Source organism: Augochlora pura, chromosome 6 (genome assembly GCF_028453695.1).
Source record: "Augochlora pura isolate Apur16 chromosome 6, APUR_v2.2.1, whole genome shotgun sequence".
NCBI lineage: Eukaryota > Metazoa > Arthropoda > Insecta > Hymenoptera > Halictidae > Augochlora > Augochlora pura.
This window is the reverse complement of record NC_135777.1, coordinates 1,588,036-1,605,573: the sequence shown is the minus strand read 5'-3', so window position 1 is coordinate 1,605,573 and position 17,538 is coordinate 1,588,036. Positions and strand designations below refer to the sequence as shown.

General features: G+C 43.6%; 3 protein-coding genes across 12 annotated transcripts; 1 reads left to right on the top strand and 2 right to left on the bottom strand.

The window, feature by feature from the left end:
- Positions 1-9,325: 9,325 nt before the first annotated feature.
- On the bottom strand, positions 9,326-12,780 carry Abi (tyrosine kinase Abl). 8 transcript variants are annotated; one of them, XM_078182801.1, is made up of 5 exons: positions 12,498-12,780; positions 11,306-12,093; positions 10,896-11,228; positions 10,575-10,832; positions 9,326-10,520 (listed from the first exon to the last, which is right to left on the bottom strand). In XM_078182801.1, the coding sequence occupies exons 2-5, from the start codon at positions 11,919-11,921 to the stop codon at positions 10,357-10,359; spliced, it is 1,371 nt and encodes a 456-aa protein (XP_078038927.1). In that variant the 5' UTR covers positions 11,922-12,093; positions 12,498-12,780; the 3' UTR covers positions 9,326-10,356. The 8 variants fall into 8 exon arrangements, with proteins under 8 accessions (XP_078038927.1, XP_078038928.1, XP_078038925.1 ...); XM_078182802.1 differs by having other exon boundaries at positions 11,306-12,081; XM_078182799.1 differs by having other exon boundaries at positions 11,306-11,971.
- A 452-nt stretch (positions 12,781-13,232) lies between these two features.
- LOC144470824 (uncharacterized) lies at positions 13,233-15,179 on the top strand. The gene is made up of 5 exons (XM_078182367.1): positions 13,233-13,666; positions 13,749-13,910; positions 13,988-14,399; positions 14,489-14,907; positions 14,969-15,179. Exons 1-5 carry the CDS (start codon positions 13,484-13,486, stop codon positions 15,161-15,163), a joined length of 1,371 nt encoding a protein of 456 aa, XP_078038493.1. The 5' UTR covers positions 13,233-13,483; the 3' UTR covers positions 15,164-15,179.
- A 30-nt stretch (positions 15,180-15,209) lies between these two features.
- Positions 15,210-17,231, bottom strand: LOC144470825 (RNA-binding protein 48-like). Of its 3 annotated transcripts, none has more exons than XM_078182370.1 (6): positions 17,134-17,231; positions 16,823-16,962; positions 16,392-16,582; positions 16,120-16,308; positions 15,544-16,038; positions 15,210-15,483 (listed from the first exon to the last, which is right to left on the bottom strand). In XM_078182370.1, exons 2-6 carry the CDS (start codon positions 16,925-16,927, stop codon positions 15,390-15,392), a joined length of 1,074 nt encoding a protein of 357 aa, XP_078038496.1. In that variant the 5' UTR covers positions 16,928-16,962; positions 17,134-17,231; the 3' UTR covers positions 15,210-15,389. The 3 variants fall into 3 exon arrangements, with proteins under 3 accessions (XP_078038496.1, XP_078038494.1, XP_078038497.1); XM_078182368.1 differs by having other exon boundaries at positions 15,213-15,483; positions 16,823-17,070; positions 17,134-17,184; XM_078182371.1 differs by lacking the exon at positions 17,134-17,231 and having other exon boundaries at positions 15,214-15,483; positions 16,807-17,123.
- Positions 17,232-17,538: the final 307 nt, after the last annotated feature.

The window sequence follows — 17,538 nt, the reverse complement described above, 5'->3', positions numbered from 1 at the left end:
GAGGAATTCTGCGAGATCCTCGGCTGTGCTCGAGGACACGTCTACGTGTGCATTCCTCTCGGTTCTGCTTCTTTTTTCCCTCTGTTCCACGCCGCTCCTCTCTTCCGGCTCTCTATCTCCCGGGCGCGATAAGAGGGGATCCTTGGGAAATTTTTACGCTCGAACTTTTTGAAAGGTTCGTTCCGCCTTTAATTATCCGACGCTGCCGCGGCGCAACCTGATAGCCGGTCTGTAATATTTTTCCGGCTGCCCGATCCACCTCTATGAATAAACTTTCGGACGCGGAACGTCTTATAAAACTCGTAAACTCGGCCCTCGCCGGAGATCGTCCCCGGCTCGAATACTCCGCGAAAACTTTATTGCCCTCTGCTACAAGGTAATCAAATTTGATGCTTCATCAGATGGAACCGGGGAACCAGGTATCCACCGCGTGGCGATCGGCCGGTCCACTCGGGACTAGGACGTGAGACGAGTCCGCAATCGGACGCTTTGTCCGGCCACGGAGCAAACCCCGCCGATTAAAAGTGTCTACCATCTGTGGAGCCGGGGAGAGGAATTGGAATAGGGAGAGGAATCGAACGATTCCGAGCCGGACAGTGCGCACCCCGTTGATCCGAGACGATTGTCTTATTTTCGTCTCGTTGTCTATGGAATTCTCTTGTCCGCGACTACAGCCAACTAAGTGACACTAAATTCGACTGAAATCAATGGCCATCAGCATTAAACCTACTTTATAAACATGTTCATGAGAACTAACAATTTTTTTTTATTTTCTATTTACAATTACACCAGACTTTTGTGGGTCTATCAGTGATTTCGATCCATTTGTTAATGCAGGTAAAAGGGGGACACCTATGTGTACCTTTATTCTTTTGATATTTTTAATCTTTCATTAGTTCATGGGGTTCTCTTCAGTCTTTCTATATTGTTTCTAGTATTGATTAGGTTGATTACCAGCTGATTCGGGTGATGTTGGAGTCTAATGTTGTGGGATTTGGCGTCTTAAAGACAACTAAAAACATCGCAAATTAGAAAGCGTTGTAACGTCTGAAAACAGACGTCTTTAAGACACCTGATGCAAACCCTTAACCCTACCAGACAATCTACCTTTTTAAAAAAAACTGTCACTAACGAGCAGTTGCTCCAATACTCTCTGAGTCGAGCGGATGTTCCAAAAATCGCTGAGGCACTTTAGTGCTCAATGAAACGACTAAAAACAGAATAACTTGGCAGTCGGACGAGCTATAGAGCAGAGTCTGTCAGCCAGAAAATTAAAAAGATCTAGATCAGTCGGGGCTCGGTATGGCTCCCGTTCCAAAAGAATTAAGCTCTATTGCCTGAGGGATTGCCGCAATTAATTCTAATACCGGAGACACCGTAGTACCATCTGCGGAAATGTTCGCCCGGATCTCGGCTCCTTTGAAAGCCAATCTGTATCAATTCTGGAGACGTCTTCATGCGCCGGAGCAATCCCGGATCCCGTGCAGCGCGCGAACCCGGCACGGCGTGAGATCGCGGAACGCAGCGTCGTCGCGTGGAATCAGAGCGAGAATATTGTTCTTTTCGCGGGAGCGGGCCGGATTCCTGCAGGCCTGATCGATTCCCCGCGGAAAACGCGTCTTCAATTTCCGGGAGCGTTTGAGCGTGGCGGACCTCGAATTCCGCGTCTACTCTCCACCCCGTACCGCCGACGACTACGTCGACGACGAAGAGGAGGGCCTGGCCGAGAACACAGAGAGAGAGAGAGAGAGAGAGAGAGAGAGACGAGGGGAAACACGGCACTTTGAGGTCAAAGGAAACCTCATGGACGGGGGACGCGCTGCGGCCGGATCGATGATCGCGATCTCGATCGCGACGCGATGTTGTTATTTCGAGAATTCCAATTTTGACGAGCCGGATCCTGCGGGCGCCGCCGCGTCTGTGTTCCACCGGACCAGTTTCGTGTTTTTTAGCGGCCGTGTTTGCACGATCGGCACAGTAATAACTCGCACCTTCGAGCCGGAAGCCCCGCCGAGCACACCGTGTTTGTCGGGAATTGGACGCGGTCCCCCTCGGTCCAGGCTTTAATTAAAATGAGGAAGTACAGCTGCAGACTGTACCGGAGATATTAGAAAGGCGCCGAGGATTCTTTAGCGGCACCTGTCGCCGACGCGTTGCCGCGGAAATTCTTTCGGAACTCCCCCGGTTCTTTCCGAAGGAGCACTATAAACTCCTGGGACTCGGGGGGCTCTTAGTTTCCAAACGGGATTCTGTAATTCTCCGCGGGGAAAATTGCGAGGTCCAGGCCGGACCTGGCAGCTGAATGACGCCGTTCGAGGGTAATGCGATAGAACGCTGGAACGCGCAATTTTCATTTCCCAAACCCACCAACGAACCGAGGGCCAACCGAGACACTGGCTCGGCGTGACCATGGTTTCTGTACTCTCCGGATTTCTGCTCGGAGTTGACCTGTCAATGTCTCCTTCGCCGCTGACTCGCCACTGGATAACCAGATAGCACAAGGATGTCGTCTTTAAGACGGTTGGTGCACGACATTCGGAACGCTTTTAACGCTAAACCTACCACGGTCAAATGGCTGGTTACGTATTTCATAATTATTAGAAGAATTTATAATTACAAGAAACGCGTCCCAATGAAGTGCCGAGAAGTGAACTATGAGTGGGACATAATGAAGAATATACACTGTGGCAGTACCTGTGTATGTCCCAGCTATTTATCTCTTTATTTATACGTTATATTTATTTCTTTTATACATATACTTATTATCCCACGCTCATCATTTTTATGTAACGAGTTATTTATATATACCTACATTTTCTATTCTTATAAATATACCTATTTTTTTATTCACTACGTAGCCTAATTCTATTATATACATTTGTTATTTCTTTTTTATTAATTTATTTATTTCTATATTAACCCCCGCGCAAGACGGTAGAGTTGTAATTAATCCCGGGTATTCTATGTAAGATCCAAGGTGAACATTTATTAGAATTATGACATTTTTTATGAGAAATCGTCAGGTCACGCGACCATAACCCAACTTCCGATTGAATTGAAAAACATTGAAAACGTAAAACATGCCTTGAAGACATATCTGAAGTTTCTTAAAGACGTCTTTAACCCTTTTAGTACCGAAGAACGATATATCGTTGATGCTACTTTTGAACAAATATTGTTTTCTTAATATTTTTGGTAAATCACGATTTCATTTCTTACTTTTTCTCTCTTTTTGAATTTGGTAATTTTCAGGTATTACAGAATTCTTGTCATTTCTTTCCCGAAATTTTATCGTATTACATCAACCGAGGTTTGTACATTTTGCTCGGGTAAATGTGATTTTTTAGTTGGCACTAAAAGGGTTAAGATGTCTTAACTTAAGGAACAAGGGCAGTTTTCTTGAAGGATCGGGCCACGAAGCGAGGACGCAGGAGTGTCTTTTAGTAATAGTATGTATAAGTATAATATAGTATGTATAAGTAATGTATAAGTATAATAACAATGAGTATAATAATAGCCTGTATGTGACAGCCATAATATGACATAACCTGACATAACCTAACAATGAGTATAATAATAGCATATATTAAGCACAGTAATTTAGAGGCACAGATGTTTACTGGGTACATATGCAGATCAATGAACTTGCCATTGTCTCTTTAAAGAGGAACTTGTAAATGAAACCAATAAATAAATCTTGCGAAAACGGAAGAGGACGCCAGATAGAGAAAGAGAGAAAGCGAGAGCGGAGACGGAGAGGTTCTGAGAAAGAGAGGGAGAGAGAGGGAGGACATCGATAAGGACAAAATGGGAATAAAACGCGAGCGTTGTCAACGTCGCGACCCGTCGGCCGGTGGGGCTGTCAGGGCACGATTAACCGCGAGAAAGGGCCGACAGCGCAGAAGCTCGGCTCGCCTGTGGTCTCCCGATTGTCTGATCAGCATTCAGCCAGAAGGCAGGGAAGAGCGGATAGAAATCCGGTCCATTCGGCTCTGTCTTTGGGCTCCCGGAGACTTATAGTCCTTTCAATCAATCTGCTCGAAGACATCCCCTTTATGCGGATTCCGGATAGTCGGCGGATCCTAGATTAATGTCGCCGGGGCTGTGCCGGACATACTACCGGAGGCAGTCGGATAGCGGCCGAGATAGTGGTTTAGAGATCGAAGGGCCAACAGATGGGGTTGTGTTTGCGATGGAGCAAGCGAGACCTCGGTAGAGCAAGACGATGGAAGAAGAGAGTGAGTGAGGAGAGAGAGAGAGAGAGAGAGAGAGAGAGAGATCGCGCGACAGAGGGTCGAATCATTGGCCTTTGTGTTCCGATCAGCCGAAGGATTACGAAGAAACGGAGCCGGCTCAAGTGTCCGGGACAGCTTAACGCCGCTACAAACGATACGGTTTACTTATTTGTACCTGAGGATCGATCAACGCCCGCTCGCTTTTTACAAGCAGTCTCGCGGAAAACCGGTCTTTTTGCGGGTAAGCTGCCCGGCATCGAGCGTCGCGAGACCGCTCAATGGCTCGTGTAGCCAGGGTACGTGTGTCGAATCGATTTCCCATTAAGAGAAAAAGGGCTCGAGCGTCGCGGCGACACAGGGAAACACGCCTTTTTCTAATTGTGCCGCCTGGCCCACCAGGTCCAGGCGGTGCCTCCGTTTTCGATTCCATTCGGCAGGTGTCAACCGAGAAGGTCGAGCCCGGCAAGGCGAGTGAGAATCGACCCGGTCGCCCGGTCACCTTTACGAACACACGCCTCTCCCCGAGGTAATATCGCAATGAAATCTGGTTTAGTCCCCTTAGCCCGGCCAAGGGGTCGCGATACCCGATGGTTTATCCCTGGACCGTCGTAATTTCCCTGGCCTCGACCACTCGTAGCACGGTGCGCGTAATACAAATTCATGTCGGCGGAGTGTTCCCCGTCAAATTAGGACGGACCATAACGCATATATTATAGAAAGCAGCGGTGGCTCCCACTTGGACCGTCTTGTCCTTTCAGGATGTTCGAATGCCCGCTCCACAGCGGATCCCGGGTCTGTTCGGGTTAACTGTCCACCGAGCTGACTCCGAAGCCCTGAATACGTATATATCGAGGCGATTCGTTTGAATACCAAAAGGTGGCACATCTTTTTATCTCGTTTCTCCTTCGAGCCCCTTTATTCCGAGTTGATACCGTGTCTCGTCGAACCTGGTTCCGCCGACTTTCCCGCGACAAAAGGCTCGAGGAGAAGCCGAGGCGAGGACGAATGCCGGCTTGGCCGCGAATAAAACCAGCGGCGAAAAGATTGTTTAAACTACATGAATATTAATGGCTCGTGAACACCTCGGACTGTTTACGAGACCGCCGGAACGGGGCCGGCCGCGGCGGAACGCATTGTGTTACAAATAAATTCGCCGAACAAAAAGGGAGCCCCGGTTAATGGGCAGGAATGTTTACGAGGCTTGACTGTATTAATTAATCGCGGCCGCGGTCCGCACCGACGCTGGATGCATCTGCTAAATGGTAGGAACTCGTATAGCGTGCCGGATCGTTGAAATAGAGCAACATTTTGTCGAAAAGCAGCCTCCCGTTATCGATATCTACTCGACTTTTTTAGATATTTTTCTAAATCGAAAGTAGCAATTGCAAAACAGTCTAGTCAAGGATGGATATAAATAAATCGGACAATCGGATACATGTTAAACAAAGTCTTGAAGTTCGCGTAAAAATAATGGACTTCTTTCTCTCCAACCTAATATTTCTAAATAGTTCAGAGGTTAGAACAGCTTGTCGCTGAATTTTTCGAGCCGGTCCACCGTGCGGCGAGTCGAGCTTATGAAAGCCGAACCGACCGAAGAGTCTTTATCGCGCAATTAACATACTAGATTCGCTATGGAATTACGATGCGCACAAAGGACCGAGGCACCGAAAGACAAGGCTCCATAATCCGGTGAAAGCATGGCTCGTTAACCGCATTAGCGAACTAGTTACGCCGCGAAGAACCTGATATAAAAGCAATACGATTACCCGAAACCGAAGGAGAGCTAAGCAGATTGAATAACGCAGTTACGATAACAATTCGCCGCAGAAACGGGAGCATCGATTCGCCGTCGATTATCAGCCTTAAAGAGATTAGCTCGCCGCGGTGTGTGCGCGCGCTAATTCCGAGCCGTCTTCTCCGCGGGCGTCGTAAATCTCGTTAGTCTTCAATTATGGTCAAAGTTTCGAGATATGAAAATGGAATTAGGGAGCCGGCTGAGCCCGCCGGCCGGGGAGATGCCGCATGATAAATACCCCTCGGATCGTAAACAAACTAATTACGAGATCGACGGACGAACCCCGGATACGATCGAACTTCCGAGGAGCTGGGAGAGATCCGGGATCGGTCCAGGGAGACCGTCTCCGCTCTATACGAAATTCAGGAGATTCTTCGAAGAGAGCACGTTCTACCGAGTCAGCCATTCGGAACTCGAGGAGACGCGATGACAACCGGCCTCGCGTCTCTCATTCGGACCTGCATCGCTTAGGATCCCGCAGAAACCCGGCGGAGCAACATCTGGGCTCGGTAAGTTCAAACCAAGACTGATGACAGCGCGAGACAGAAAGTTCCCTGGCCTCGCCTAGCTGGTGAACTATGCGAATACTGTTCAGCCTTTCGCAGACCTACCCTCCGGAGACACCGGCTGCGGCCGCTCCTTCCTTCCTCTCCCGAAACGGATCGACAAGTTAGAAGCGGAGCCAGGCCAGAAGCCACGACGAATATTAATCCCGTTCCCATCGACGACACCGAGAGAGAGAGAGAGAGAGAACCCCCTGCGATCCTGCCCGAATAAATCCTTCGACCCCCAACCCCCGTGACGGCCCAGTATTATTGCAGTCACGTTACGACACCAGCCTGCCAATAAAAAAGAGCGACGCTCGCAGCGACGCCCATAAAATCCGTACCTCCCGCGGATAAAGCCGACGCGAATTTGACGACCCACCTTTTGAACTGTCTCTCACGTGTTGCAGGGTCAATACCGAAGTCTCCGGACTCCGGCACCCGACATCTGCGGCGGGATCAAGGAGATCCTCGCGTTTCACGCAATCGTCCGCTGCGATAGGATTCGAGATATTGCGATTTGAGGGATGGATGGTGATCGTTCTACGGGATGATTAACTGTTCGACGACGGTGTCGGTTCGGTGACAATAAAACGCTTTACTTTTTTATAATGCCTGAGGCACACTAATTTAGATTCGATCAAATGTGACTCGACATTATTTTTTCACCGTTCGCTTTACGACTGTTAAAAGGTTCGACAATTTCGTTGGGTGATTTCCGTAGATTTTGACAATTTTATGGCGACGACCGAACGCAAAGTTTTGTGTAAACATTTCTTAAAAATCGAGTTTAATCGTCTGATTCAACTTGACCCATTGCAGTCGAAACTATTTTAACCACTTGCACAACGATTTCTTTTGTCGATAGAATGATTAACATATCTTTCTTGTTAACCCTTTACACTCGAAGCTATTATAAACCTAGATCTAAAATAATTATTTTGATCAGCTGTATTTAACTTTTTCTAATTTCGTGCGTCGTCTCATTGGCGTCGGCACCTACGTGTTAAGAAAAATAATATAAACGAAAAAACTGTGTTACCGGGAAACGGAAAACAGTGTATAAGACGCCGTTAGCGCTATCAGCACTTGAAATAAATGTTCAGTTCACTCCGAGATCGAATCCGACCTCGATTTCCTCCCGAAGATCGAACTTCCCCGAAATCGCGTGCCGTGATCGTGTTCTCCGAGTGACTTTCTAGGAAGCGAATTAACAAGCGCCTATCGATTAGATCAGCACGGTAGCAAGAACAGAGACAGCGACGGAAGACTGGAGGTTACTATTATTCGCTGGTACAAAGAACGTCGAAAAGGGGGGGGGAGGGTGAATTCGAGCGTCGTCGAGCCGGTAAAAGATACGGCTGGCTGGAAGGAATATTTCATGATTCGACGACGGTGGGACGAGCAAGATGACAGACGAGGCGAGGGTTGAAAGGGATATCGAGGCCGAGAAGTTGGTCGCGGCTACCCGGAAAGACGGTATTAATCAAATGAAGCGGTTTCTGTTACAAGCCGAGGCGAGGATGGCTCCAGGAGCCGGCTGCCTGTACCCCGGGGATAATCAATCTGGAGAATTAGATCAGATAGCTGGGCTGTACGTGCGCCGGCTCCGTCTCCTTAGATTTATCCAGTCGGCGAGGAAGCCTGATAAAGCGTCGCGCGCTTCCTCGATATCGAATAAATTCCACGCTTTTCGCTTATCAGACAGGCACAATCGTCCGCGGTTTTCCTCGGAATTTATTAAGGTAAATTTTCGCCGGTCGGCCGGCGCCGCGCGAAATGCTCGCGTCATCAGGGTTCCCGAGCGATTTACATCCCGGCTCCCATGAATATTACACCGAAGCCGATATTATAGCCGTCTGTGTTCGATAGCGTCGCAGAAATTTACGCTTGTACCTCGGCTCGAGAAATGCGCCGAACGAATCCGCCGAAAATAGAAAGTCGACCGCAATCGCGGCATCGCTCGTTAATGCGAGACATTTCTCCTAATAGAATCCGACGGAAGCAGTAGATGTATCGCGGAACGAGTAATAATAAAAAATAACGTTCCTCCGGTGCTTTTAGCGGTGTCTTATTTTCGCGCGACCCCTTTCTGCTGTGACGTACGAGGTACGCTCGCAAAACGGTGTCCTGTTTTCATCTCTTCCGTTCCCACGTACGGAAATGAAAAAATTCACGAGGATCCCAGATATACGGTTTTCGCGGAGCGGTCTCTCTCTCTCTCTCTCTCTCTCTCCGGACGAATCTTTCGCGGCCGAGAATCTACGTACGGTAACCGTACAAAACTGGATCCCGGGGGTGTCATTACCGACCTAAAAGGGGGAACGTACGCTGTGCGAGAAAACTGGTCCCCGTGCTGTGCTTCTTATTCGTTTACGAGCGGAAAAATTCTCTGCGGTCTACGTCTGGGAAATAATTTCAAGCGGGCGGTGAGCCGGATCGCAGAAAAGAATCCCGTGCCGTCGTTGAACCGTTCGCGGACCCATTCAAACGACAGACACGGGACACCGAAGACACGTACTTCCTCGTGAATAATCAAATTGGTGCTCGGAACGAACGTCTTCGGCCAACGGGAACGCTCGCACGCGAGGACGTTCCGTGACTGCGCTCGTTGAAACTTCATTTCGTTCCGATCCCGGTTTAATTCCGTAGAGAACCGCGGGCTCTCGCGTGATTCGGTTATTTCCGGGACGAGCGAAGCTCGCACAGAATCACGCGCACGCTTGTCGCAGGAAAATAATTCCGCTGTGTATTACAAGTGTCTTTTTATTTGATTATAAATACAATCGTACTGGTACACCAGTTCGCCCTGTTGCCGCTGAATAGCAACCATGAATGGAGGGCAACTCTCTGCGACTACCTGAAAAAGAATTCGTTCGCCTGTCTACCCCGCGAGGTCCGTGTCTTTTAGCCGCGTAAATCCTGCGCCGGCAGTAATTGCGAGGTGCATAATCCTCGTGGAAAACGAGCCCCTTATTGTCTATGCAAGCATCTCGAAGCGTATGAAGGGAAATTTAAAGTACATCAACGAGGAAAACGAGGGGACACGCGACCGGCTCGTTACCCTGCCAATTACACGACACTTAGAACTGTTTCAACAGCGTGCTAATGACTTAATTAGCACTGCACAATGTTCGAGTATTGTGAGGACTCGCTCCCGCACACTGATCAAACGAAATCATTGCGCCATGAACGATACATGTCATCGCGGCACGACGAACAGGGTTGGAGAGGTTCGCCACGGCAAGAGTTGCTTTCGCATTTTATTCACGAAGAAACGAAATACTGAGGTGGATACAGTACTAACGCTATGCTGTCGAAGGCGCCAGGATTCTCTGTCGGCAGGACGTTTGGTATCTTTTGATTACGCGACAGCCTAACGCTGCCGCCGCCTCGGTTACACTAGTACGTATAAATACAGCTAAGTGCTGGCGTATCGTATAATGGAGCGATAATTACATATCCTTATCCGTAGGTATATAAATACGATCCTCGACGGGACCAAGATAAAATAATGTTCACCAAGGGGAATACTATTTACCGAAAAATACACTTTCTCCTATCCGATACAAAGATTAGTTTGATTTTCCCGTTTTAGAAAACTCGCGTGCTATCCGAGACTCTTAGGAGTACGATCGTCGTGTCGGTTACCATACTAAGTCGATCTTAGATGCTACACCTGTTTACAGCGCTAGGTCACGTCGCCGAGACCAGAGGACGCCAAGAACCCTTCAGTTTCCAGCCTTTCATCACCATCTACTGTTTTGATATACTCGAACGCTTAAACGCAGGGTTCCACGTAATTACCGGGGAACAAACCCGTTATGCCATCCATCACACCCTCCCACCATCCGTCGTCATTCTTCTTCAATACATAAATTACAGAGCTCTCTTGGAAGCTCAGCTCGTCTTCCTTGTCAGCATAATAATCGTAAATTGCGACCACTGAAAGCACAACGTTATATTTCTGAAATCATGAACCGCGAATATTCAACATACCTTTCTCGATGTAGTTTTTGGGCACCCATCCTGGCAGGTCCTCCTCATCGGGTACAATCGGCATAATGGCGCCGCTGGACTGCATGGGTCTGCCAAATTGCGGGTGTTCCTCCTGTTCAGGGGGCGGCGGAGGTGGCAACGGCGGGCTGCTCGCACCGCTGCACCGACTGATTTGATGGGACAATCTGTGCGGCAGAGTATGGTGGCCGCTATAATCCGCCATGTCGCCGGTGATGCCGACCAGGGGCGATGGTGGTGCTGGAAGCGAATACGAACATTGAGTACATGCCTCGGCCTTGCCGTTTGACATTGGCTACTTACGAGGCATGCTGTTATGCGCCTCTTGTACGTATCCCGCAGTTACACTGGATGGCGCGGGCGGTGGAGTCTGAGGATGACTCTGCAGAGGGTGGACTGTGCCCACCTGGGGTGGAGAAGTGTGTTGAGCTATGGTGTTAGTATTTATAGTGTTGTGGTTAGCATTGTGAGCAGTGTGCGAGGTTGTATGGGCATGCAAAGGTAGGGTACTGTAACCAGGACCACGCTCCCGTCGCGGATGGCCCAGTGGGTAATTGGGAGCGTAATGACTAGGAACTTGAGGTGGAGCCACCGCAGGTGGTGTCCTGTATTCTCGCGATCCTTTGCTCAAAGTTCCTGTGCACAAAAAATACCCTTTATTAATATCTGGTAGCATTATAATAATACATACGCATTAAGCATTTCATGCTCACCTGTTCGTACTGTCTGAGGAGGAGTTGGGGGCTTTGTAGTAGGTGCTGGTCCCACCATTGCAGCACCCAATCCAGAACCAGTAGAAGCAGCACCGAGGCTCTGAACGCTCCCCTGACTTCCACCCCTTTGTTTGCTCCTTGGAGTACCACTGCTACGTACCCCATGCCCAATGTCATCCAAGATATTATAGTCGATACTCTTTCTCACATATTTAATCGGTTTCTCAGGTATCACCGGTGCAATGATTTTATACTGACGTACTGTAATTTTGTTCGCAGTGAGCACACCTATCTCCCTTCTAGCCACTTTCTCTTTGTGTATCATCACTGTTTGAGCAATATGGTTCATCTGGCTCTCCATTTCGTCCAGTTGGGACGATTGAAGATCCAACAATTGCAAGAAATTATAGGCAAGAGTGTTTATTTGGTACGCAACACTGGCCAGTGACTGTGTAGTGAAATTTTTCGTCTCCTCCAATGCTTTTCTTTTATTCTCCGCTTGAAAATAGTTTGCCTCGCAGTAATCCGCCACCCTCTCCAAATTAATATGATTGTCGGCCAGGTTATTTCTCCCCTCGGGGATCTCCTGGCCCAGGAAGGCTGCCAATTCAGCCATGACTTCCGAATCACTCCCTACACCTGACGATACACCAGATGAACCAGCTCCTTTGAACACCAGAAAAATGTTTGCTCACAATCCCAGAATAGCAGTTCTTTTCATTGTGAACTGTGAACGGTGCTCATTGCATTCCTCCGTCATAATGTGCCATCCTTATCTAAAATCAGGCCTCCAAATACAGGCAGCGATTAAGAACCCCTGACTCTCCCCAAAAACTAGATCACCACCCATCCTAGATCGACCCTAGATCCTCGTTCTTAATAATTGACACACAAAACAAAACAATCCCGAAAAATGCAAGAATTCGAGAAATACCGATGGGCTATGGTTATGACGTCACGAGACTAGATAAATTTTTAGAAAGCATAGAAAAAAAACAAACAGAAATATCCATAAAGTATCGAAACGCTGATTTAGGACACAGTCGATTCTAATAATTGCGAAAAGGGCGGTGTCGTAGGCGCAGAGTGAGCAAAATGGTGGCGCAACTCTCGAAGCGATTCTCTTGTCCAAAATATAACGAATGACAGTCGGAAGTCGTAAATGATATGAAAAAATAGAAAATGAACTAACTGTACTCAGCCATATCGTAACTACCAGGTACTACACCTTCATTAATTCATAATTACCAAGCCTCTGGAATTTAGACGTAACACAACGAACGTTTATGTGAACGCGATATAATGCTGCCCGAAAAAAAGCGAACGACGCCCATATGAGTATGTTTCTGGACGGCTTTTATACGAATTTTCCACTGGTATCGCACCAGTTATGCATTAATTCGACAATTCCGAAACACGGGAACGAAAACAGAGCCGATCGAGACAGGCGCATTAACCAGCGACACAGAATACACCAGAAGGGAAACTGTAGGGACATTGGAAAACCTGATTTCCACCGCACATGCGTCTACAAGTACAATAATGAGAGCCACTCCTGCACAACACCAGATCGCAGCACGATCCGTTAGCGAGGGTTAAAATAGAAATGTTCATTGCTCCGATTGGTTGGCAATTTATTGGTGAGATGGAAATATCTAAAAAACTATGGAAGAGCAATTAACAGCAATTACAGATCAATAACGTGGAATTAAACGGTAACTGTGTAAGTATTTACACAGTGAATTAGAGCAATTTTTTGAGCTATGTTTCATTAAGGTTGGTTACTATCGTGGTGCATGCGCTACTATTATAAAGTTTTATGTTGGTAGCACTTTGTCAGTTCTTCGGTTTGATTTTCAACTTTCAAAGTAGAGCCGTTTCAAGTCTTAAACGGCCAGTGCAAGGTAGTCAGTCAGTCACTGTTAGTTAATTTACATTTCTGTAGTAGCTATAATAAGTAACAGTGTTAAAGGCTTAATTTGAAGGATTTTTAATTTTTTAAGCGAGAGAAATTTAAGTGGAAAGCTTCCTGTAACGATGTAAATCACTCAACAATTTGGAATAATTGTTTGAGATAGTTTCGACTGTTGAAAAATGTCTTACGTTTAAATACCTCTTACGTCGTTCTTGTATTGAAAGTTACAGTAAACTACAATATATGGAGAAGCAGCAATAATAATGGGGAATTATGTAAGCAAATATTTTTTCCATAATACTGAGACAGTGAAAGAAAAAACAAGAACACAGCCTACTTCTGCAGATGAAGAAATTGTGGATGATGTACATACTCCAGTAGCACAAAAAACATTATCTATTGATCCTAGATCAGTGACAAGTGGTATTGATAGAACACCAATAGAGGTAGTTTTTTAATTTTAGTATTTAAATAAAATTCTTCTAATATTATTTATTACATTAAATAATGTTAAAATAATATTTGTAGGTATATTCCACTCCTGAGAGATTATACAGAAGAACACTTTCTGCAATTCCAAGGCATTTACAATGCAAACCATACTTAGAAACAGATATAGATACATTGCTACTGTTATCACCAAAGAAATCTTTTCCAAAAATGGATGGAAAATTAGAAAATTTAGATTTGGTAAAATATACATTGTACAATAATATAATACTTGTATTATTTTATCAAGCTTCCAAAATTAATTAAGTTATTTTTAGGATAAAACAAATTTAGAAATGGAATTGACACCAACAAGAAATTGTTCAATGAAGGAAACAGTGTTTCTACCAATAGAGGAAGAGCGATACAATGTTTTAGGCATTGACCCTAGATCACCAGCTGCAGATTTTGATAGAACTCCAATGTTAAGACCAAAATCTATGGAACTTCTATTAGCTAGGCACAAAGAAAATTTGTTAAGACGTGGAAGTTACGAGACAGATGTCCTTCATCCAAGATTTTCATACTGTGAAACTTCATCAGAGTTTAACATACCTGAAATACAAGTTTTGCCTGATTTAGCCACATGTAAAGTATTAACTTCAGATTTGTTCAACAATGAAATTGATAACAGATTTAATGATTCTGAAACAAGTTCAAATCATTCATCTAAAACTGAAACTGATTATGGTGAGGATATTACTTTTATTGATTAATTTGTGCCATAACTAGTAGTGGAATTTAAAGGATTATAATTGATATGTATATGTTTATCGCAGGAGAAACACAAATGGACAGTGAACGTGAAGATGAAAATAAAATAGCTAAAGATGATTGCAATGATGATATTAAGAAGAGCACACAACACAAGGAAACTACTGCTGGTGATACAATTAAAGTATGGGCAGATGCATTAGTATCAGATAATCCCAATAAATCTGATTCAACTAAATCGCAAGATATACATGTTGATGAGAAAATGTCGCAATTGTCGAAACAAGAAGTCATCATTACATTTGATGATGATAGTATTGTAAAAGATACACTGTCACAAAAATTATCTAAATGCGAAATAAATAAGAAAAGAGTAGACGTTACTAAAATGAAAAAAAAGACTTTAAAATTAGAAACTAAAATTACAACAGAAGAAAAGAAAATTTTCAACTGTAATGATAAAAATGGAAACGAAAATATTAAGGTATTTAATATATTACCAATCGCATTAAAATCAATGGAATATTAATCTTTCTTGTTTTCAGATCCGAACTCCTCTTGCTAATCGTTCAAACAATGGGCACGTCAAGAAAGTATTAACAAGTTCTCCACAACAGGTAATTAGAAATAAAATTATGAAGGCTAAAATTTCGCAGGAAAACTCGTCGCCACACAAATATATTACAAAGTATAAATCGAGAGGTATAGAATGGGATCCAGACTCAACAGTTATTATTTAAGAATTACTATTATTATTAGATTCGTTGATTTAGCTTTTTAAGCACAAAAATTCCTTGGGTTTCTATAAAAGTTGTGTTTTGCAGCACAAATATAGTAAAAATCGGAAATAATAATTTCCGTCTAATTAAAAATAAATAATGTTAATAATAATGTGTAATAATATTAAATAATTTTTATATCAAGTTGCCTTATTATTATTATCTTATGCTACTAAAATGAAGTGTCCTATTCTTTTGCTTGCATTGCCATTCGTATCTTAGATTTGGCTTCTTGAATGGAAAGCTGAAGGTCGTTGCTTGGTTGTACTAATTGCGAGACCCTGAAAAGTATATTAAAAATAAAAGCTGATATATTGAATTTACTAACAAGAGTAACTTACTTAGGGTCTTTTATTACAATCCTCTTCTTATTAATGTCACCTTTTGAGATCAATTTAATTGTTATATTGCTGTCAACTTTTTTGGGATTACTGAAAACTTTTTTTTTAGAGTCCCAATTTACTATAGTGCTTGTGTTGACAATTGAAGGTCTTACTACTTTGTTTTTTACATTACTAACAATAGACTGTCCTTTGTAATTCCTTTTCTTACTTTGTGCACTGTCAAACCTAGTCAACTTTTTATTGATTGTTGTTGCTTGAATAATAGCTTCATCTATATTATACGGAGCTTGTGGTATAGCAGATGTAATTGATTGATTATCTTTACAACTGCTTGATGTTGAAGGTAAACTAGGTTCAGATACAGGCCGTGGATCTATGTTTTGTGGAATACCATTATAAATAGATGTTAATGTTTCACCAGGATAATGTTTAGTTAAACGTTCTTCTGTTAATGGCAGTGCTGGTGTTCTCTTCCTTCTATGATAGTGCTTCCTGAAATTTATTATTTAACTTCAATTTTACAATGGATAAATAGTCTATGGATTTCTATAGAGCACCAATTTCATAACATACTGAGGAACAAATTTATCTGTGCTGGGATTCAATGCATCTTTTTGATTTCTCTTTATACGTAGAATTACTTCTCTACTACGGTGAGCAAGCTTAGCTTTAGTTTCAGCCACAGTTTCCACTTCAGGTACATAAAATATATGTAACGAACCTCCATAAAAATTTTTACCATCAATAAATCGTTTTGCTATTCTGTGTAATACCGTTTATAAACATAGTTAAGAGAAAAAGTTTTCTAATAAATATTAAGTTATGCAGTAATAACAAATATAAACCTTGCACTCTGTATACGTGCATACTGTATGTAATAAGCTTCTGTAAATTCTTCTGTGGGATAGTCGGCTACTACATGAATCTTTTTCACATCTCCATACGGCTCAACAAGCTTTTTTACCTCCTCTCCTAATTGAAGCTTTGGTACTCCACATATCATAATATGTTTCGATTCATCATTTATTGTATAAACCTGTTACACAGAGCTGGTGTGTCAAGGAAATATTACAACAGTAGCAAATTATAGTTAGAACATATTAAAAAATCTGTAAACCATAAACTGCGAAAATTGAAATCAATGTTACAAATCGCGAAATTTATAACAACAACGGATTTTAAGCTGGTCTCTTGAAAATATGAGATTGGAAAGAAAGCATAATACAAAAGTATTTCATTATTTTATATTGAATAGGATACAGGTCCACAATGCTACCTTCACGGATGTCAACCTTTTCCCTTGTCTATAAGGTGGTCTTGTATTACAAAGCTTCTGTTGTATATGATGAGGAAGTTTCGATATTTCGCATCCATCATTCATTATTAATTCTATCTTATAATTTCCTTTCGTTTTCGCTTAAAAATAATGTCAACAGATTGATATATAATCGTATTTCCTATACAATACTATACGTAGAGTCGGAATCTACTGTTTCTTTTATAAATAAGATAATTTACTGGTTTCTAGAAATGAAAAATTTTAATCGTTTGATTTATGTAATTAATCGTCACTCGAATTTTTTATACCTTGTCATATAGTGGTTAGTAACTAGTTAATTTTTACAAGTCCTTCACAAGCAGAACAGTAGAATACAACTAACGTAACCTAAGAGCTTAAAACTAACTATGCTAATGACTAGTTATATTTTATTCTAACCTAGTTACATTTATCTTAACCTAGTTATTCTAGATGGCGCGTCGAGCCTACCGCTACAAGCCCATAACACCCACCGCCACCTACCTGCTTTTACTAAACTCACAAGTGTCCATCAAGCTGAGTTTGAACTTGAGTTCAGTGTGGCGTAGTGTGTCGTTTCCAGTCGAGTATTTATATTTATTTTTATATTTAACAATGAGTTATTGCATTGTATATCAGTGCAGTAATCGGAATGCTAATAAAAAGAAAAATTGGGGGCAAAATTAATTGTCTAA